The 15,327-nt window shown below is 40.0% G+C and overlaps 1 protein-coding gene across 1 annotated transcript in view; it reads right to left on the minus strand.

The window, feature by feature from the left end:
* LOC123246781 (myeloperoxidase-like) overlaps positions 1–15,327 on the minus strand; it is a 47,375-nt gene that overhangs the window by 27,487 nt on the left and 4,561 nt on the right. The window contains exons 2-3 of the mRNA XM_044675573.1: positions 8,876–8,972; positions 5,222–5,394 (exon numbers count right to left, since the gene is read on the minus strand). Coding sequence (XP_044531508.1) covers positions 5,222–5,394; positions 8,876–8,972 — 270 coding nt within the window. The remainder of the gene's footprint in view (positions 1–5,221; positions 5,395–8,875; positions 8,973–15,327) is intronic.

A 15,327-nucleotide genomic window follows, 5' to 3' on the forward strand; every position in this document is an offset into this window, starting at 1 on the left:
AGAGACAGAGACAGAGACAGAGAGAGATTTATTGTTGTTCAGTCATTTTCAGTTATGTCCAACTCTCTGTGGCCCCATTTGGGGGTTTCTTGGCAAAGATCCTGAAGAGGTTTGCCATTTTCTTCTCCATCTAGCTGCCCAAATAGAGATATAGAGTTAGATGTCAAAGATATCTATCTTTATCTATCTATCTATCTATATATATATATATATATACATATATATATATAGTCTCTCTTTTTATCTTTTATATCTCTTTCTGTATCTTTCTATTTACCTGTATTTATATCTACATCCCCAAACCCACCTTTCTTCCAAAATTCTTCATGCCTGTTGATGGCACTGCTTCCTTCCCATGGACCCCCAATTCTCCACCTTGGAGACTCTTCCCTTTCTGGATCGCATCATCAGATCTTCATTCTCTACCCTCCTTTCTTTCATAAAAAATTGAATATGAACTCCTCTGTTAGGCTTTTGAAGCTCTTCATAGCCTGACCCAAATCTACCTTTCCAACCATTTTATACACTGAATTATTTCCTTCCCCCACCTTCTTTGGTCCAGCCAAACTCACTCCGATGCCAGGTATGTACTCTCACCTCATTTCTGCTTCTTAAAATTGCTCATTTCCTTCAGAACTCTGTTCAAGCAACACTCTCCATATTTGTTTACTCTTACTTTCTGCCTTAATAGCAATTCTAAGACAGAGGGGAAAGGGGTGGGTAAATGGAGTTAAGTGACTTGCCCAGGGTCACATAGCTAGGAAGTATCTGAGGCCAGATTTGAGCCCAGGTCCTCCTGGCTCCAGGTCTCGCTCTCTATCCACTAAGTCACCTAGTTGTCCCAATACCTTCCATATTAAGCTTTTCCACATCCCCCTCCCCATAGTTTCTGATTCCTCTCCCCACCAAACTTCTTTTGTATGTTATTTTCTATATGTGTGGTATGTAATTATTTTTGAAAATATTGTCTTTCCCCATTCCCACCCCAAGGTGGCTTAGTGCTGACCCAGGAGACTTGGGTTCCTCTCTGACCTTAGACACTACTAGCTAGGTGACATTGGACATTGCTTAGCCTCAGTTTCTTCAACTTTAAAATGGAAAAATAGAAACAGAAATAATAATAGCAGAATTGTTGTGAGATTCAAACAAGATAATCTTTTTAAAGCACTTAGCCCAGTGCCTGGTACATAGAGGGTGCTTACTTGCTTGCTTGACTCCTCCATTATCCCATCCTCAGTCCTCCGCCTTCCCCATCTCCTGGTGGAAACTACTCCCACAGGTGCTATAAGGAGGCAGATGGAGTTGGCTCCCAGCCCACCAAGAGCTTTGAAAGGTTAAAATCACCAGGCAAATGTCAGGAGTTATTAAGGCTCTTGACATTTGTTCTCAAGATAGGGGATCTGAAGGGGTGTGATTGGCCTTGGAAGTAGCCACCTAGCTTTGTCATGCTCACCAGTTGTTACATTTCCCATTGATGGTCCGGTAAGCACTGTCCTCTGGGCATGCTGGAGAATGGACGTGGATATCACAGCCAGTTTCGTGGGCAATAAGTGCCTTCTGCGTAGGACTTAGCACATCTGTAGAGAAACCAGGGACGACTTAGAATCAAGAGGGAAGGGCCTCCTACTTCCGAATTCAAGTACATTTGCTTTTCAAGTCTCCATGAGATATCTGCCAGGCTAATCCCAAAGGCTAGCTAGGAAGTGGCCTTCCTCATATCCACTGGGAAGCAGCCAGAGTTTTCCTCCAGTCATCTTCTGGTAGCAGTTGGCTACCTCCATAGTTCTTAAAAGTCCCCACCAGGGATGATGGGTCAGACTTAGAGCACAGGCAAGAAAAAGGGATGAAAGGAAAAAGGAAGAAAGGGAACCAGAAGTGATGAAGCGAATGGAGGAGAGAGAAGGGGAGAAAGAAAAAAGAGAGGAGAGAAGGGTGGATACAAAAGGAGAGATGGGAAGACAGATACCCAATAGAGGAAGGCTGAGATGAAATGGAGAGTGTAAGCTTCTAGTCAGAAGACTCAGGTTTTTGTTTTGTTTTGGTTCAGGTTTTTAAACCCTCGCCTTCTCTCTTAGACTCAATACTGTGTATTGGTACCAAAACAGAAGAGTGGTAAGGACTAGGCAATGGGGGTCAAGTGACTTGCCCAGGGTCACACAGCTGGGAAGTGTCTGAGGCTAGATTCGAACCCAGGACCTCCCATCTCCAGTCTAGTTCACTATCCATTGAGCCATCTAGCTACCTGGAGACTCAGGTTTTTTGAGACCTGGCTCTGATGTGTGCAGACTCCAGGCTTTAAGCTGCTCTGAATTGCAGTTTTCTCCCTGTTAAGATGAGGCTAATAATAGTTGGTACTATCTACTTGAAAGGGCTGTTATGAATAAAGTGCTCTATAAACTTTTATAAGAGACAGGAACAGGAACCGGACCTATGATTTCATTGATACCAGATGAGAAAACTCCCTCTATCGGCGTATCCTTTGCAAGGTACAATCTTAAAGAGTTGTCTCGGGCACGAGAGTTTAAATGACTTGTCTGAGATCATACAGCCACAGAACTATGTGACACAGTGAATAAAGTCCAGAGTCTGGAGTCAGCAAAACAGAATCCAAATCCGGTCTCCCACACTTACTAGATGTGTGACCTTGGACAAGTCCCTTAAACTCTGTTTGCCTCAGTTTCCTCATCTATAAAATGGGGATAATAAATAGTATCTAATTCCTAGGGTTGTTGTGAGGATAAAATGAGATGATAATGATAACATACTTAGCACACATCTGAAAAATAGTAGAATGTTTACTATGTGTCAGATAGTGTGCTAGCTTTTATTATTATTAAGTGTCAGCAGTAGGGCATCAGCTCAGGTTCTCCTAGTTTCAAGGGTAGTTCTCTTCCCCCTGCACCCTGGGTAGCTCCTCATGAATCTTCAAGCATGATAAAAATGGAAGTTACTATTATTATATTTAGGAGAACCACTGCCACAGGTTACCACTGCAGCATCTATTTTATGCTTTGTTTATAAGTGACCTCGGGGGACAATAAGCAGTGGCATCCAGAGAGCTAGGTTTGAATCCTGGTGTTACTACTTCCTACTTGCATGACCTTGTGCAAGTCACCTAACCTCTCATTCTGTTTCCTCATCTATAAAATAAAGAGATTGAATTAGATGGCCTCTGAAGTCACTCCTAGCTTTAGATCCATGAACTGGCGAACCTATGACTCGATGTTGTTGGTAGACACTATGATTCATGGGAGTTTGAAGGGATGAGCTGCCAATCCAAACCACTCATTCGAAAATGAAGATGGGGGGCTGCTAGGTAGATCAGTGGATTGAGAGTCAGGCTTAGAGATGAGAGGTCCTGGGTTCAAATTTGACTTGACACTTCCTAGCTGTGTTACCCTGGGCAAGTCACTTGACCCCACCATTGCCTAACCCTTATTCCTCTTCTGCCGTGGGACCCATATACAGTATTGGTTCTAAGATGAAAGATAAAGGTTTTTTTTAAAAAAAATGAAGATGGGAAGAAAAGAATATCTCTAATGACTATGTCGGTGTGAATAAAAGACAACAAAACAATGGGATTAACAATTGTGACCAGCCTGAGCTTAGTGCTGAAGAAGAGATGAAAAAATCCACCTGTCTCCCATCTTGGCAGAGGTGAGGAACTAGGGGTGTGGAATGTGCTGTCAGACATGGGTTGAAATATTGCCTGGTTTTGCTGAACTGTTTTTTTTAATCTTCCTTTTAAAAATTCCTCATTACTCCCAACTCTAGGCATTTCCTCTGACTGTCTCCATGCTTTGAATTCTCTACTCCCTCATCCCCACCTCTAACTTCCCTGACTTTCAGGTCCCAAAATATATCAGGACAAATGTGAAATGGTTGACAGAGGGGAAACCTTTCCCTAAAATCTCTTAAGGCCAGTGCCTTCCCTCTGTTCAATATTTCCACTTTATCCTGATAGGTGGCTTGTTTGTTCACAGCTCTCTTCATGTTGGCTCCTCCACCCCATCCCCTCATTATACTGAGAGCTCCTTGAGACTGTGGAATGTCTTTTGCCTTTCTGTGTAGCCCAGCACGTAGCATGGTGCCTGGCACATAGTAGGTGCCTAATTAATGTTCATTGACTAACTGGCATTGGACGTCTTCTTTGGTATGATTGGAAATGGATCTGTTTGGAAACAAGATAATGTAAGAAGCTCTTAATTTTATTAATTAACAATTATATATTTGTATTTTTAATCCTTACTTTTTATCTGAGAATTGATACTAAAGATTGGTTCCAAAGCAGAAGAATTGTAAGAGCTGGGCAATTGGAGTTAAATGACTTACCCAGGGTCACACAGCTAGGACATATCTAGGGCCATTTTTGGACCCAGCTCCTCTCAGCCAGCTCCACTTTACTACCTAGAAGCTATATATAGATATGTGTATATATGTACATACATACATACATGTACATATATACATATATATATATATGTATACATATACACAAATATATGATGTAGACACCCTGCCAAACTTCTCCTACTAGAACACAGCTCTAACCAATATGAGAAGGTTCAAGTGGGCCATAATTGTATTCAATCCCCACCTGTCTTTTTTATACCTAGATCCCACCTTGAATGTCCCATGTTGTCACAACACATTTTAGCTTAAGGGCATCTAGATAGCATAGTGGCTAGAGTGTCAAGACAGAAGTTGGTAGGACCTGAGTTCAAATCTGATTCCAAGCTACTTCCTAGCTGTGTGACCCTGGACAAGTCACTTAACCTCAGTTGCCTAATTTGAGACAAAAAATAAGTGTTGTGCTGTTTATTTTTGGTTGTGTTTTTTAATAACATTATAGCTAAGACCTAGTATCACTATACATAGGACTCCTGGTATTAGGAGGGTATAGCAGATCAGTCTAATAATGATAATAATAATAACATTATTATTATAATTATTATTATCATTTGTGCTCTCTGATTCACAAATCTATTTCTTAACAACCCTGGATGGAGGTAGTATAATAGTTATATCCCCATTTTACAGATAAGAAAATTGAATCTCAGAAAGGTAAAATGACTTGTCCAAAGTAACATAGCCAGGAAGCAGCCAAATAGGATCTGAATCCAGATCCTCTGACTCCAAATCCAAGATTCTTTTTGCCCCACCACACTGTTCCTGGCAGCTTGAGATCCTGGAGTTCCCCCATCCCTGAGGGTGGAAATACCTGTGACATTCATATCCCCCAGAATGGGCAGAAGTTTCTCCTTCAAGATCTTCAGGGTAGTTTCTGTGTAATCAGCTGCTCGAGTGGCCACCCTGGTTCCCCCTCTGGGTTCTTTCAGGAATTTCATTAAATCAAAAGGGGTGGCAGAACCATTCTCCAGGGCATTGTTGGTTCTGAAAGGCAGAAAAGAAGTCATGGACCCTGTCTGGCATCTGGCACAGAAGTGGTCCAGCTGACCAAGGATCCGCACTATACTTTCCTCTGGCAAATGGTCATTCTACCTCTGCCTGAAGACTTCCCATGAAGAGAAACCCCCTCCCTTCAGAGACAACCCATCTCAAATTGGGATGTCTCTAAACATTCAATTAGTTCATCAACCAACATTTATGAAACACCTACTGTATACCATTTCTTGAAAGGACAATGACAAAAATGAAATAATCTCTGGCTACAGGATCATATAATTTACAGTTGGGAGGAAATTCAGAGACCATTTAGTTCAGCCTTCCCATTTTACAAATGAGGAAACTGAAGTCCAGAGAGGTCATAGGAGCATAGCTTTAGAGCTGGAAAGGAACTTAGGGGCCATCTAAATCAAATTCCCTCCTTTTATAATGAGGAAACTAAGACCTAAAGAGATGGTAGTAAGTGTCAGAAATAGAATTTGAATTCAGAGCCTCTGATTCCCAATCCAGTGTTCCTTCTACTGTAGCATGTACTTTTCAAAGAACTTATATTCTATCAGTGGAGGAAGGAAATATAAAGAAATGAAACATAAATACATAATATAAATAATGACATAAAGAAATATAAACATAAGGAATCTTCAATTAAATTTTTAAAAAATATTAAACATTTTGGAAAAACAAAGTAATTTTGGTGGAGGAGAGACACTAACACCTGGAGGAATCAGAAGTCTTACAATGGAGATGGTGTTTGAACCTAAGAAATTTGATTCAGAAGATTTTCTCCATTCCAAGCCTAGATGTGCCTCTCAGTCACTTCTAACCTACTGCTCCCAGATCAAAATCAAGCAGAGTAAGTCTCACCCCTCTTCCACCAGAGGATCCTCCCATTACTAGAAGACAAGCTCTCCTGTTCCCTTCAACTAAAATCTCTCCTTCCTTCAACAAATCTTCCTGGGTCTTATTCTTGAGTCCTTTCCCCATTTTGGTCGCCCTCTGCTGGCTGAAATCCAACTCATCTATGGCTACATTGCTCTCGGGCTTGGAGATGCCATGTCTGGAAGTGGGAGCCATATGAGTTATATATGGGTGCCATCACTGAGACAGTTGTCAGAGCCCCTTCTTAAATTCCCCTTTGTTCTTTTCTCTTTTCCCCCACTTTCCTTTATAGCTCTCCTCTTTTCCCTATTATTTTCACAAATTGGCACCAATCTCCCTTTCTAGATTCATTTGACATTTGTTTGACATTTCTCCTGTTCATGCATTCTACAGTCCAACCAAACCATCTCACTTGCTGTTTCCCATACACAATATTCCATCTCCTGTCACCATGCATTTGCACAGGGACCTCTCAAATGCCTGGAATGCACCCCCTCTTCATATCTCTCTCAGAGGTTCCTTAATTTTCTTCAAAGCTTAGCTCCAGGGACACCAGATCTACCCCTCCACCAAAACAACTCTTGCCTTCCTCCTCCAAAAAAAATTAGCTTTTATTTACTTTGAATGGATTTTATATATGCTTATCTGTTTATATGCTGCCTCCCCATGAAAGAAAAAATGTTAGCTTCCTACTATCTGCCCTCCAATAAAGAGCTGGTGGACTCTGAAAGCAGTCTGAAACATATTAGATTTCACTTTCTTTCTACTTCTTCTTCTCTTTGTTTGAGATCTCTCCCATAACATGACTAATATGGAAAAATGTTTTCCATAATTGCACATGCAAAATCTATATCGGATTGCTTACTATCTCAGAAAAGGAGTAAGGGGTGGGACAGAGTGAGGGAGGCTGAGAAAAAAGGAGAGAATCTAGAACTCAAAACTTTTTTTTAAATGAATGATAAAAAATTATTTTACACATAATTGGGAAAAAATAAAATGTGATTTTAAGAAATAAATATGTGTTCGGAAATGAAAGATAGCATTCTAAGGAAAAGGAACATTTCATTTCTATCTTTATAATTCTAGTACCAACACAGTATCTGAGAGAAGAGAGGTGATTAATAATTGCTGGTCGATTGGCTGATAATCTATGCTTTAGGCTTCTGTCATGGTTTTCCAGCTTTGACCTAAAGCCTCCACCCTAACTAGATTGGGGTTTTAGTAAATGAGTAAAAATGCCTTTCCCTTCTGGTTTTTTGTTCTTCCTTGTACTTTTTTTTTACTGATGCAAAATGGTAAAAGGTTAAGTGTGTCTGACCAGTCGTACATTCCAGAGAATGGCAGACCATCTGCTCCAGCCCCATCATTTTAGAGAGAAAATGGACAGGGGAACAGATTTGTCCAAAGTCATAGGATTAGTGAGGGGAAGATCCAGAACTCCTGGCTCTTTGCCCAGAGCTCTTTCCACTACAGCATGACTCACATCCCAGGGGTATCAATGATGTCCCCTTGCCTGTTTCTTAGCTGTAGAAACCATGTAGCTATTAATAATAAGATTGACAGCCTGGGCCATGTGACAGCTGCTAATATTGGGGCAAGAACTGCCCTGGTTTGGGATTCTTAATTAAATTACCCAGAGGAGGAAAGTAATGTGGCAAAAGGGAAATTTATTGGCCTCTGAATGAAATTTCTGAGAGAACATTAATATATATTTATACATGTAAGTATATGTTAATGGTCTTCCACTTATATATAGAAAAATATATTAATGTTCTCTGATAGAAAATTATTATTATATATAATCTTTTCCCTACTAGATATATGCATTGCATGTTGATGTGGGTGTAAGGATATATACTTCATCTCTATGGACCTCAATTTCCTCATCTATAAAATGAAGAATATGGACTAGATGACCTCAGATGTCCATTCTAAGTCTAAATCTATGATCTTCCTTTGGCTCTGGGCCTTAGTTTCCTCATCTGTAAAATGAAAGAACTGGACTAGATAAACTTAGAGGTTCCTTCCTAGTCTAAATCTATGATTCTCCTATGATTCTTTCTGGACCTGCTTTTTTTCATCTGTACAATGGAAGGGTTGAACTAAATTACCTCAATGGTTTCTTCTAACTCTAGATCTTTGATGTGAAGAATCTAGAGTTGCCCAGGGAAAAGGGTCAAGTGATGTCCCCATGGCCATACAGTTGGTATATGTCGGAGGTAAGACTTTAAGCCTAGGCCATCCCTCTACCCCCTCTCCTCTACCTCTCATTGAAACTCAATGAATGTTATATTTTAATTCAGTAAATAAAGTATTTAAGGAAAAAATAAAAACTTCTCTGCTCCCCAGCCCTCAGCCAATGCCACCTCAGGTAGCCCGAAATCCTTGCATCATCACTTCTTCCTTTGTCAGTTCCCCCATGGTCACCTCCATCTCCTCTTTGATATAATATCTCCCTAGTTTTGACTCATGATAGGACTCCACTAAATGTCAGGTCCCATCCTCTTTCACAGCTGGGGAAAGGAGTTCAGTCACTGAGAATGGAGATGAAGGAGACCAGGTATTTACTGCCTGGTTCCCAGGATCATACCTCTGTTGGTTACTCTCGTAGGCTATGTCCACTATCTCCTTGGCTTTTTCCACACTGGTCATCAGGTCTTCATAGGTCAATGGGTTATCAGTAGTAACTAATTCAAAGAGAAACAATAAGGAAAAGTAGAATACAGGATAACAGGATCATAGACAATACTCTCACCCTACCCCCACCTTCCTGGGCAACTTGATTTTTAAAATATTTTTTTCAGTTTTCTCTCTGTTCCACCTGCCCTTCCCAGAGCAAGAAAAACAGGATCCTAGAAATAATGTATAGCCAAATGAAACAAATTCCTTTAATGGCCAATACACCCTGACTCTATGACTTCTTAATCAGGGGATGGTCAGACCTCTGGAATCATGATTGTTCAGGGGGTGTTTCAATTGTTATGTCTCTGAAAGCTGCTTTGTCTTTTCAGTGTTGTTGTATAAATTGCTCTTCTGGTTCTGCTTTCTTTATTCTGCATCAGTTCACATAAATCATCCCAGGTTTCTCCTCACTTTACAGGGGAAAGTGAAGCCTAGAGAGTTGACACAATTTGCCCAAGGTCATACAGCTAGCCAATAGGAGAGAAATTTCCCTATTTCAGAAGAAAAGCAACTGCTTGAACACATGGGTTGATGCAGACATGATTGGGGATGTAGACTCGAAACAAGCACACCAATGTAGCTATCAATAATATGTAAATAAGTTTTGATTGATTATACATGTTAAAACCAGTGGAAATGTGTGTCAGCTATGGTGGGGGTGGTGAAGGGGAAAGTAAGAATATGAATCATGTAACCATGGGAAATTTTTTAAAAAAATAAAAAAATTAAACCTGTAAAAAAGAGGAAAAAAAAGAAATTTCCCTATAGACCTCTTCTCCTCTCCATGTGCCCAGCTCTAAGGTTTAGAAAAGTAGTCTTTCACAACAGTGACCTCACCACTACCATCATCACCACCAGCAACCAGTTGGCATAAGAAATCCAAACTACAACCTGATCTAGGACTCTGTGTGGGAATGGGAAATAGGGCAAGGTATTTGGAAAGAGGAATGCCTTCACATTAGATTGTCCTTGTCTATTCAAAAGAGTCAAGGAAGTAAAAACTCAAAGGCACAGCTGCACATAGAAAGGTGATAGGGAACAATATCAGGTAATAGCAACAGTGTGATGGGTACAAAGATTGAGGTAATTGTAGTATGTGAAACTGAGAGGAAGACCTGAGTTCAAATCCTGATCAGATTCCTGCTATATGTATGACCCTGGACAAATCACATGTCTCTCTGCCTCAGTTTCTTCATCTGTAAAGTGAGGAGATATATATGTATATATATATATAAAGTGAGAATAATAGAATCCACCTCACAAGGTAGTTGCTGTGAGAACCAAATGAGTTAACATAAAGAAAGTGCTCTACAAAGCTTAAAGTACTATATAAATACACCTAAGGTCGCAGCCAAAAATGAACATGGTAATGTTCTAGAAGGCTCATACCATACACAAGGGTAATCCCAGACCCTGAGTCCACTTGTTAGATGCCCTTAAGTCAGACATAGGAAGAAGAAAAATCAACCATTCCACTTAAAGCAGATTCAAAGGCAGCTGTTCCGCTCATCTCTGAATTCATGGACAACTGATGAAGTGTATAATCCTGCTTCAAGTCAGTGCCCTAAGCTTTCTACCACTCTGGTCCAAGTCAAGAGCTTAATCCTTAGAAGGTCTCTGCTTCCTTAGGGAAAAAGAGAAATAACTGCTTCTGTTTGCATTTCATTAATTAAAGGAATTGGAAATGGTGATGCTCTTTATGTCCACAAGAGTATTTCTCTGCCATTATCAAATGATAAAGCTCACCAGTGCACTCTGGTCTGTGCCAGGCTTGTTCTGGTCACAAACTCAAAAACATCCAAGACCACAGAGCCCTAGCACAATGCCTGGGGAGGGAGACTCATTGCCAAAGGAGTGAGCCAGGCAAGGTAGGAAAGAGAGTGGGTCAAAGCTAATCTCAGAGACCAGATCAAAGTGGGAACAAGTGGATGACTCGCCTCTGAACTTTTAGCCTAGGGGAGATAAGGAAACCCAGTCTGGAGATAGATAAACAGAAATATGAGAAACAGACAGAGAGAGAGAGATCAAAATAGAAAGACAACAAAAGAAAAATACAATGAGAAAATAGAGATGGACAAAGACAGAGATAAAGAGCTTGAAACAGAAATACAGAGATCAAGAAAGAAAATAACAGACAGAGAGTGCCTTTGGTTATATAAGGTCCCCACACCACCTGTAGCACAAGAGAACCCAATGGTCATTTCACTACCTTATAAGGAATTCCAATATTCTCTCTTGACCTCACAAAAAATAGCAATTTCCTTCTACTACTACTATAGTCCAGTTTGTCAATCACACACTATTTTAAAACCCTTTTTTATTGCTATCTTTTGTTTATGCATGACCTTCATTTCCAAATATAATCACTTCCCTCCTCTCCTGGTTGAGCTATTATGTATGAAAAGGATTAAAAATATAGAAAAGTTCAGCAAAACCAACTAATCTATCAGTCATATTTGAAAATATAGGTAATTTTCCATACCCATGTTCCCCTACTTCTGCAAAGAAAGGAGGGAGATGTATTTTCTCCATGACCAAGCTTAATCATGTTTATTACACAGCATTTAATTTGGATTTTCTTTACATTATCCATCATTATAGTCATTAAAGCTATTGTTCTGTTGTTTGGATTACTTCATTCTGCATCAGTTAAGCCTACCCACATTGTTCTAAATTCTTTATGTTCAGTGTTTCAGTGCAATAATATTCTATCATGTTCATGAGTCACAATTTGTTTAGCCATTTCCCAAAAAATCTGTTTTGTTTCAAATTACTTGCTATCATTTTAAAATGCTTTTATGAATATTTTGGGGTGTATATTGGACCTTTCTGTCTTTGACCTTCTTAGAGTGGATGCTTTGCAGTGGCATCCAGATCTAGACCAAGTGATATAGACATTATACTCACTCTTTTAGCAGAATTCCAAATTCACTTCCAGAATGGTTGGACCAATTTACAGTTCCACCAACAACGTATTAGAGTCAAGAAGGGCTATTTTAAATCTTTACTTACTTGAGGTTGAGGAATGAACTTAGGGGTTTAGAAGAATCAAGAATCTCCAGTTTGAAGGTAGAAAAAAAAAAGGATGAGTCTCTGACACATGAAGGTATTTTCTATGGCTTCTGATTCCATTGTTAAAAAAAGATTCACAGTGGTACAGAAGGAGAGAGGAAGGGTATCTCCATAAATGTTCATGACACAGAAACAAAAAGCATTTATAAATTTTTTAGTGTTTTAAAAACTGAAGCCCATACTTTTTCACTTATTCTCTCCTCTCTTTCCATCTTGTCAATGTCTTCTAATGATCTCTAAGACACTCACCCACCTTCCTCAAGGAATTCAATAAGCTTGTTGGCTTGTTGGCCTTGCTCACAGGCTTCCTCAATCTCATTCTGTGCCTTTAAAGACTTCACCAGTGGTACTGGCGACACTTTGCTCCTCCTCAGCTATGATGACTTTCATCTTCATTTGACCTCACTACAGCTGAAGGAGAGACAACCCTTTTAACTTTATCACTAGGAATTTCTCTACTCCTAAGATTTCAAATTCTGAAATTCCCTGCTTTGACTATGATTTCTTATCCTTCCATCGATCACACTCCTTTCACTTCTACTGAACCCTTTATTAACCATTAGTGCCAAATCCAAATTGATTCCACCTAAACTTTCAGTCTATCAGATCCATTGTGTTAATTTACCAATAAAAATAACAGCTCATATTTGAAGGCTGGCAGAATGCTTGCCTTACAATAATGCTATGAAAAAAAGTGAGAACTGGAACTGGATTCAAGTCTGACCTCAGATACTTCCTAGTTGTGTGACCCTGGGAAAAAATCACTAAAATCTCACTGTCCAGCCCTTACCACTCTTCTGCTTTGAAACCAACACTGTATTGATTCTAAGACAGAAAGGGTTTTTTGTTTTTTTTAAAAAGGTGAGAATCAATGTTCCCATTTTATAGATGAGGAAACAGAGGACCAGAAAGTTTAAATGCTCATCCAGCTAATGTCGGGATTAGGGTTTCAAATCTGGATATCCTGGCTCCAACCTGAACAGCTGACCATTTTAATAATGTTTTCATTAGAGCCTTAGGTTTCCTCCTCATCTCATAGCTTCCCACTGTGCCCATCTTGCCAACCTTGAACCTAGGATATACTGTTTTCTTTTTTCTGCTTCTGACCCTGAGCTGATGAACATAACTAAAGAAAGTCAAATCAATTATTTCCACTATAAACTTGTGCTGCCTCCCCTCAATCAAGCTATCTCAGCAATACTTAGCAATCCATTTCTATTCATTTTCCTAATTGACTCTATCTTGTTTCCCATAGCAACTGTTCCAGATCTTTTCTACTCTCCTTAAGCCCCCAAACCCAACTCACTCTCTGTAGGTGACCTTCCTTCTTAAGGTAGAGAAAATGAGGGAGCTGAGAAAAGGAAAATGAGTGCAAAAGCAGAGAGTATAGTGATTTGCACATAACAAGAGGTGGGCATACATAATTAAAGCCTCTGGAAGCAAAAGTGGAATGGGATCCTACCTCTCTCAGTCCCTCTCTTTCCCTTCCCAAGCCTTAAGCACTTCAAGGCATCTAGGTCAGTCACATCACCCAACTACACAATAGTGCAACGTACAGCCTTCATTATCACCAGACAACCTATTCACAGGTTTTACAGATTCCTAAAATAGATAAATCTGCAAAGATTTGTTCTCACCATAGACCATTATTTCTTATGTAGAGCTGAAATCTGCTTCCCTTTGAAATCTACCCATTTGTCCCCATTCTATACTTGGGGCCAAACAGAATCAGTCAACAAGCTTTTTATTAAGAGTCTTTGATATGTCAGACACTAGTATGAAATTCCCAATATAGAGGATGGCAGACCACTTGTACTAGAACATAAGAGTGCATGAGGAAGGGCAGCTAGGTGGTGCAGTGAATAGAAAGCCAGGCCTGGAGATAGAATCCTGGGTTCAAATATGACCTCAGAGACTTCTTAACTATGTGACCCTCAGCAAGTCACTTAAAATCAATTGCCTAGCCCTCACCTCTTCTACCTTGAACTCATACCAAGTATCAATTCTAAGACAGAAGGGGAAAGTTTGGGTTTTTTTAAGAAGTGCATAAAGGGCAGCTTGGTAGCTCAGTGGAGTGAGAGTCAGGCCTAGAGATGGGAGGTCCTAGGTTCAAACCCGGCCTCAGCCACTTCCCAGCTGTGTGACCCTGGGCAAGTCACTTGACCCCCATTGCCCACCCTTACCAATCTTCCACCTATGAGACAATACACCGAAGTACAAGGGTTTAAAAAAAAATTAAATAAAAAAAAGAAGTGCATAAGCAGGAAAAATGGAAAAACAGCCTAGAAAGACAGAATGGAAACAGGCTGCAGTTTTACACACTCAACAAAGGAGTATTGTATTTTAACCTAAAGGTAAGTTTCATAATATGACCAGATCTACTCTACAGAAATATTAATTTGGCAGCTGTTTTGAGGATAGATTTAAGTGGCAAGACACTGGAGGGTGTTGGTGTGCTGGGAAGAATACTGGGTTTGTAAGCAGAGAATCTCATTTGGAATTTTTCCTCTTCTATTTATTAGCAAGATGGAGTGATCTTAGGCAAGGAATTTTGACTCCCTGGACCTCAGTTTCCTCAAATGTATAATGAGCAGATTAGAATAGATGACTGAGATCCATTCCAGAGATACATCTCTGAGCCTGTGACCCTCTGTCTAATAATCCTTCTTTCCCTTGACAGTCTTTCAAATACTTGAGGCAAACTATACACAGAACCCAAAAACACAGCTCTATCGCTTTCTCGCTCTCTCGCTCTCAAGTTTTCTCTTTCATCTGTCCTGATTATATCAAAAAGAAAGCCTCAATTAGGTGCAAGTTTTCCTTGTACTAAGAAGCAGCATGACATACTAGCTAAAGAACTGACCTTAAAATAAGAGAGGCCTAGATTCAAATCCTGCCTCTGGAACATACTGATTGTGTGGCCCTAGGCATGTCCCACATCTTAGTACTCTAAGCAACTCTATACAACTATATGTTGTAAAGAAATCCGAGCTGGAACTTAGTAAAAGGAGTTTCCTCACCTGGGATTTCCCTGAAATCACAGATCCATTTATTATTCCTAGGTACTACCTACCTCATTGTTCATTGCATATCTTTAGCACTACAAGCATAGGATCATGTACTAACAGCAGAAAAAGTAATAGTAGTGGTAGTGGTAGTGGCAGTGGTGATAATGAAGGAAGAGGAGGAGGAGAATGAGGGAGGAGAAGGAGAAGAAGAAGAAGGAGGAGGAGGAAGGGAGAGAGAGAAGGAGGGAGGGAGGGAAGGAGGAAGAAGAAGAAGAAAAAA

Source organism: Gracilinanus agilis, chromosome 4 (assembly GCF_016433145.1).
Source record: "Gracilinanus agilis isolate LMUSP501 chromosome 4, AgileGrace, whole genome shotgun sequence".
Lineage (NCBI taxonomy): Eukaryota > Metazoa > Chordata > Mammalia > Didelphimorphia > Didelphidae > Gracilinanus > Gracilinanus agilis.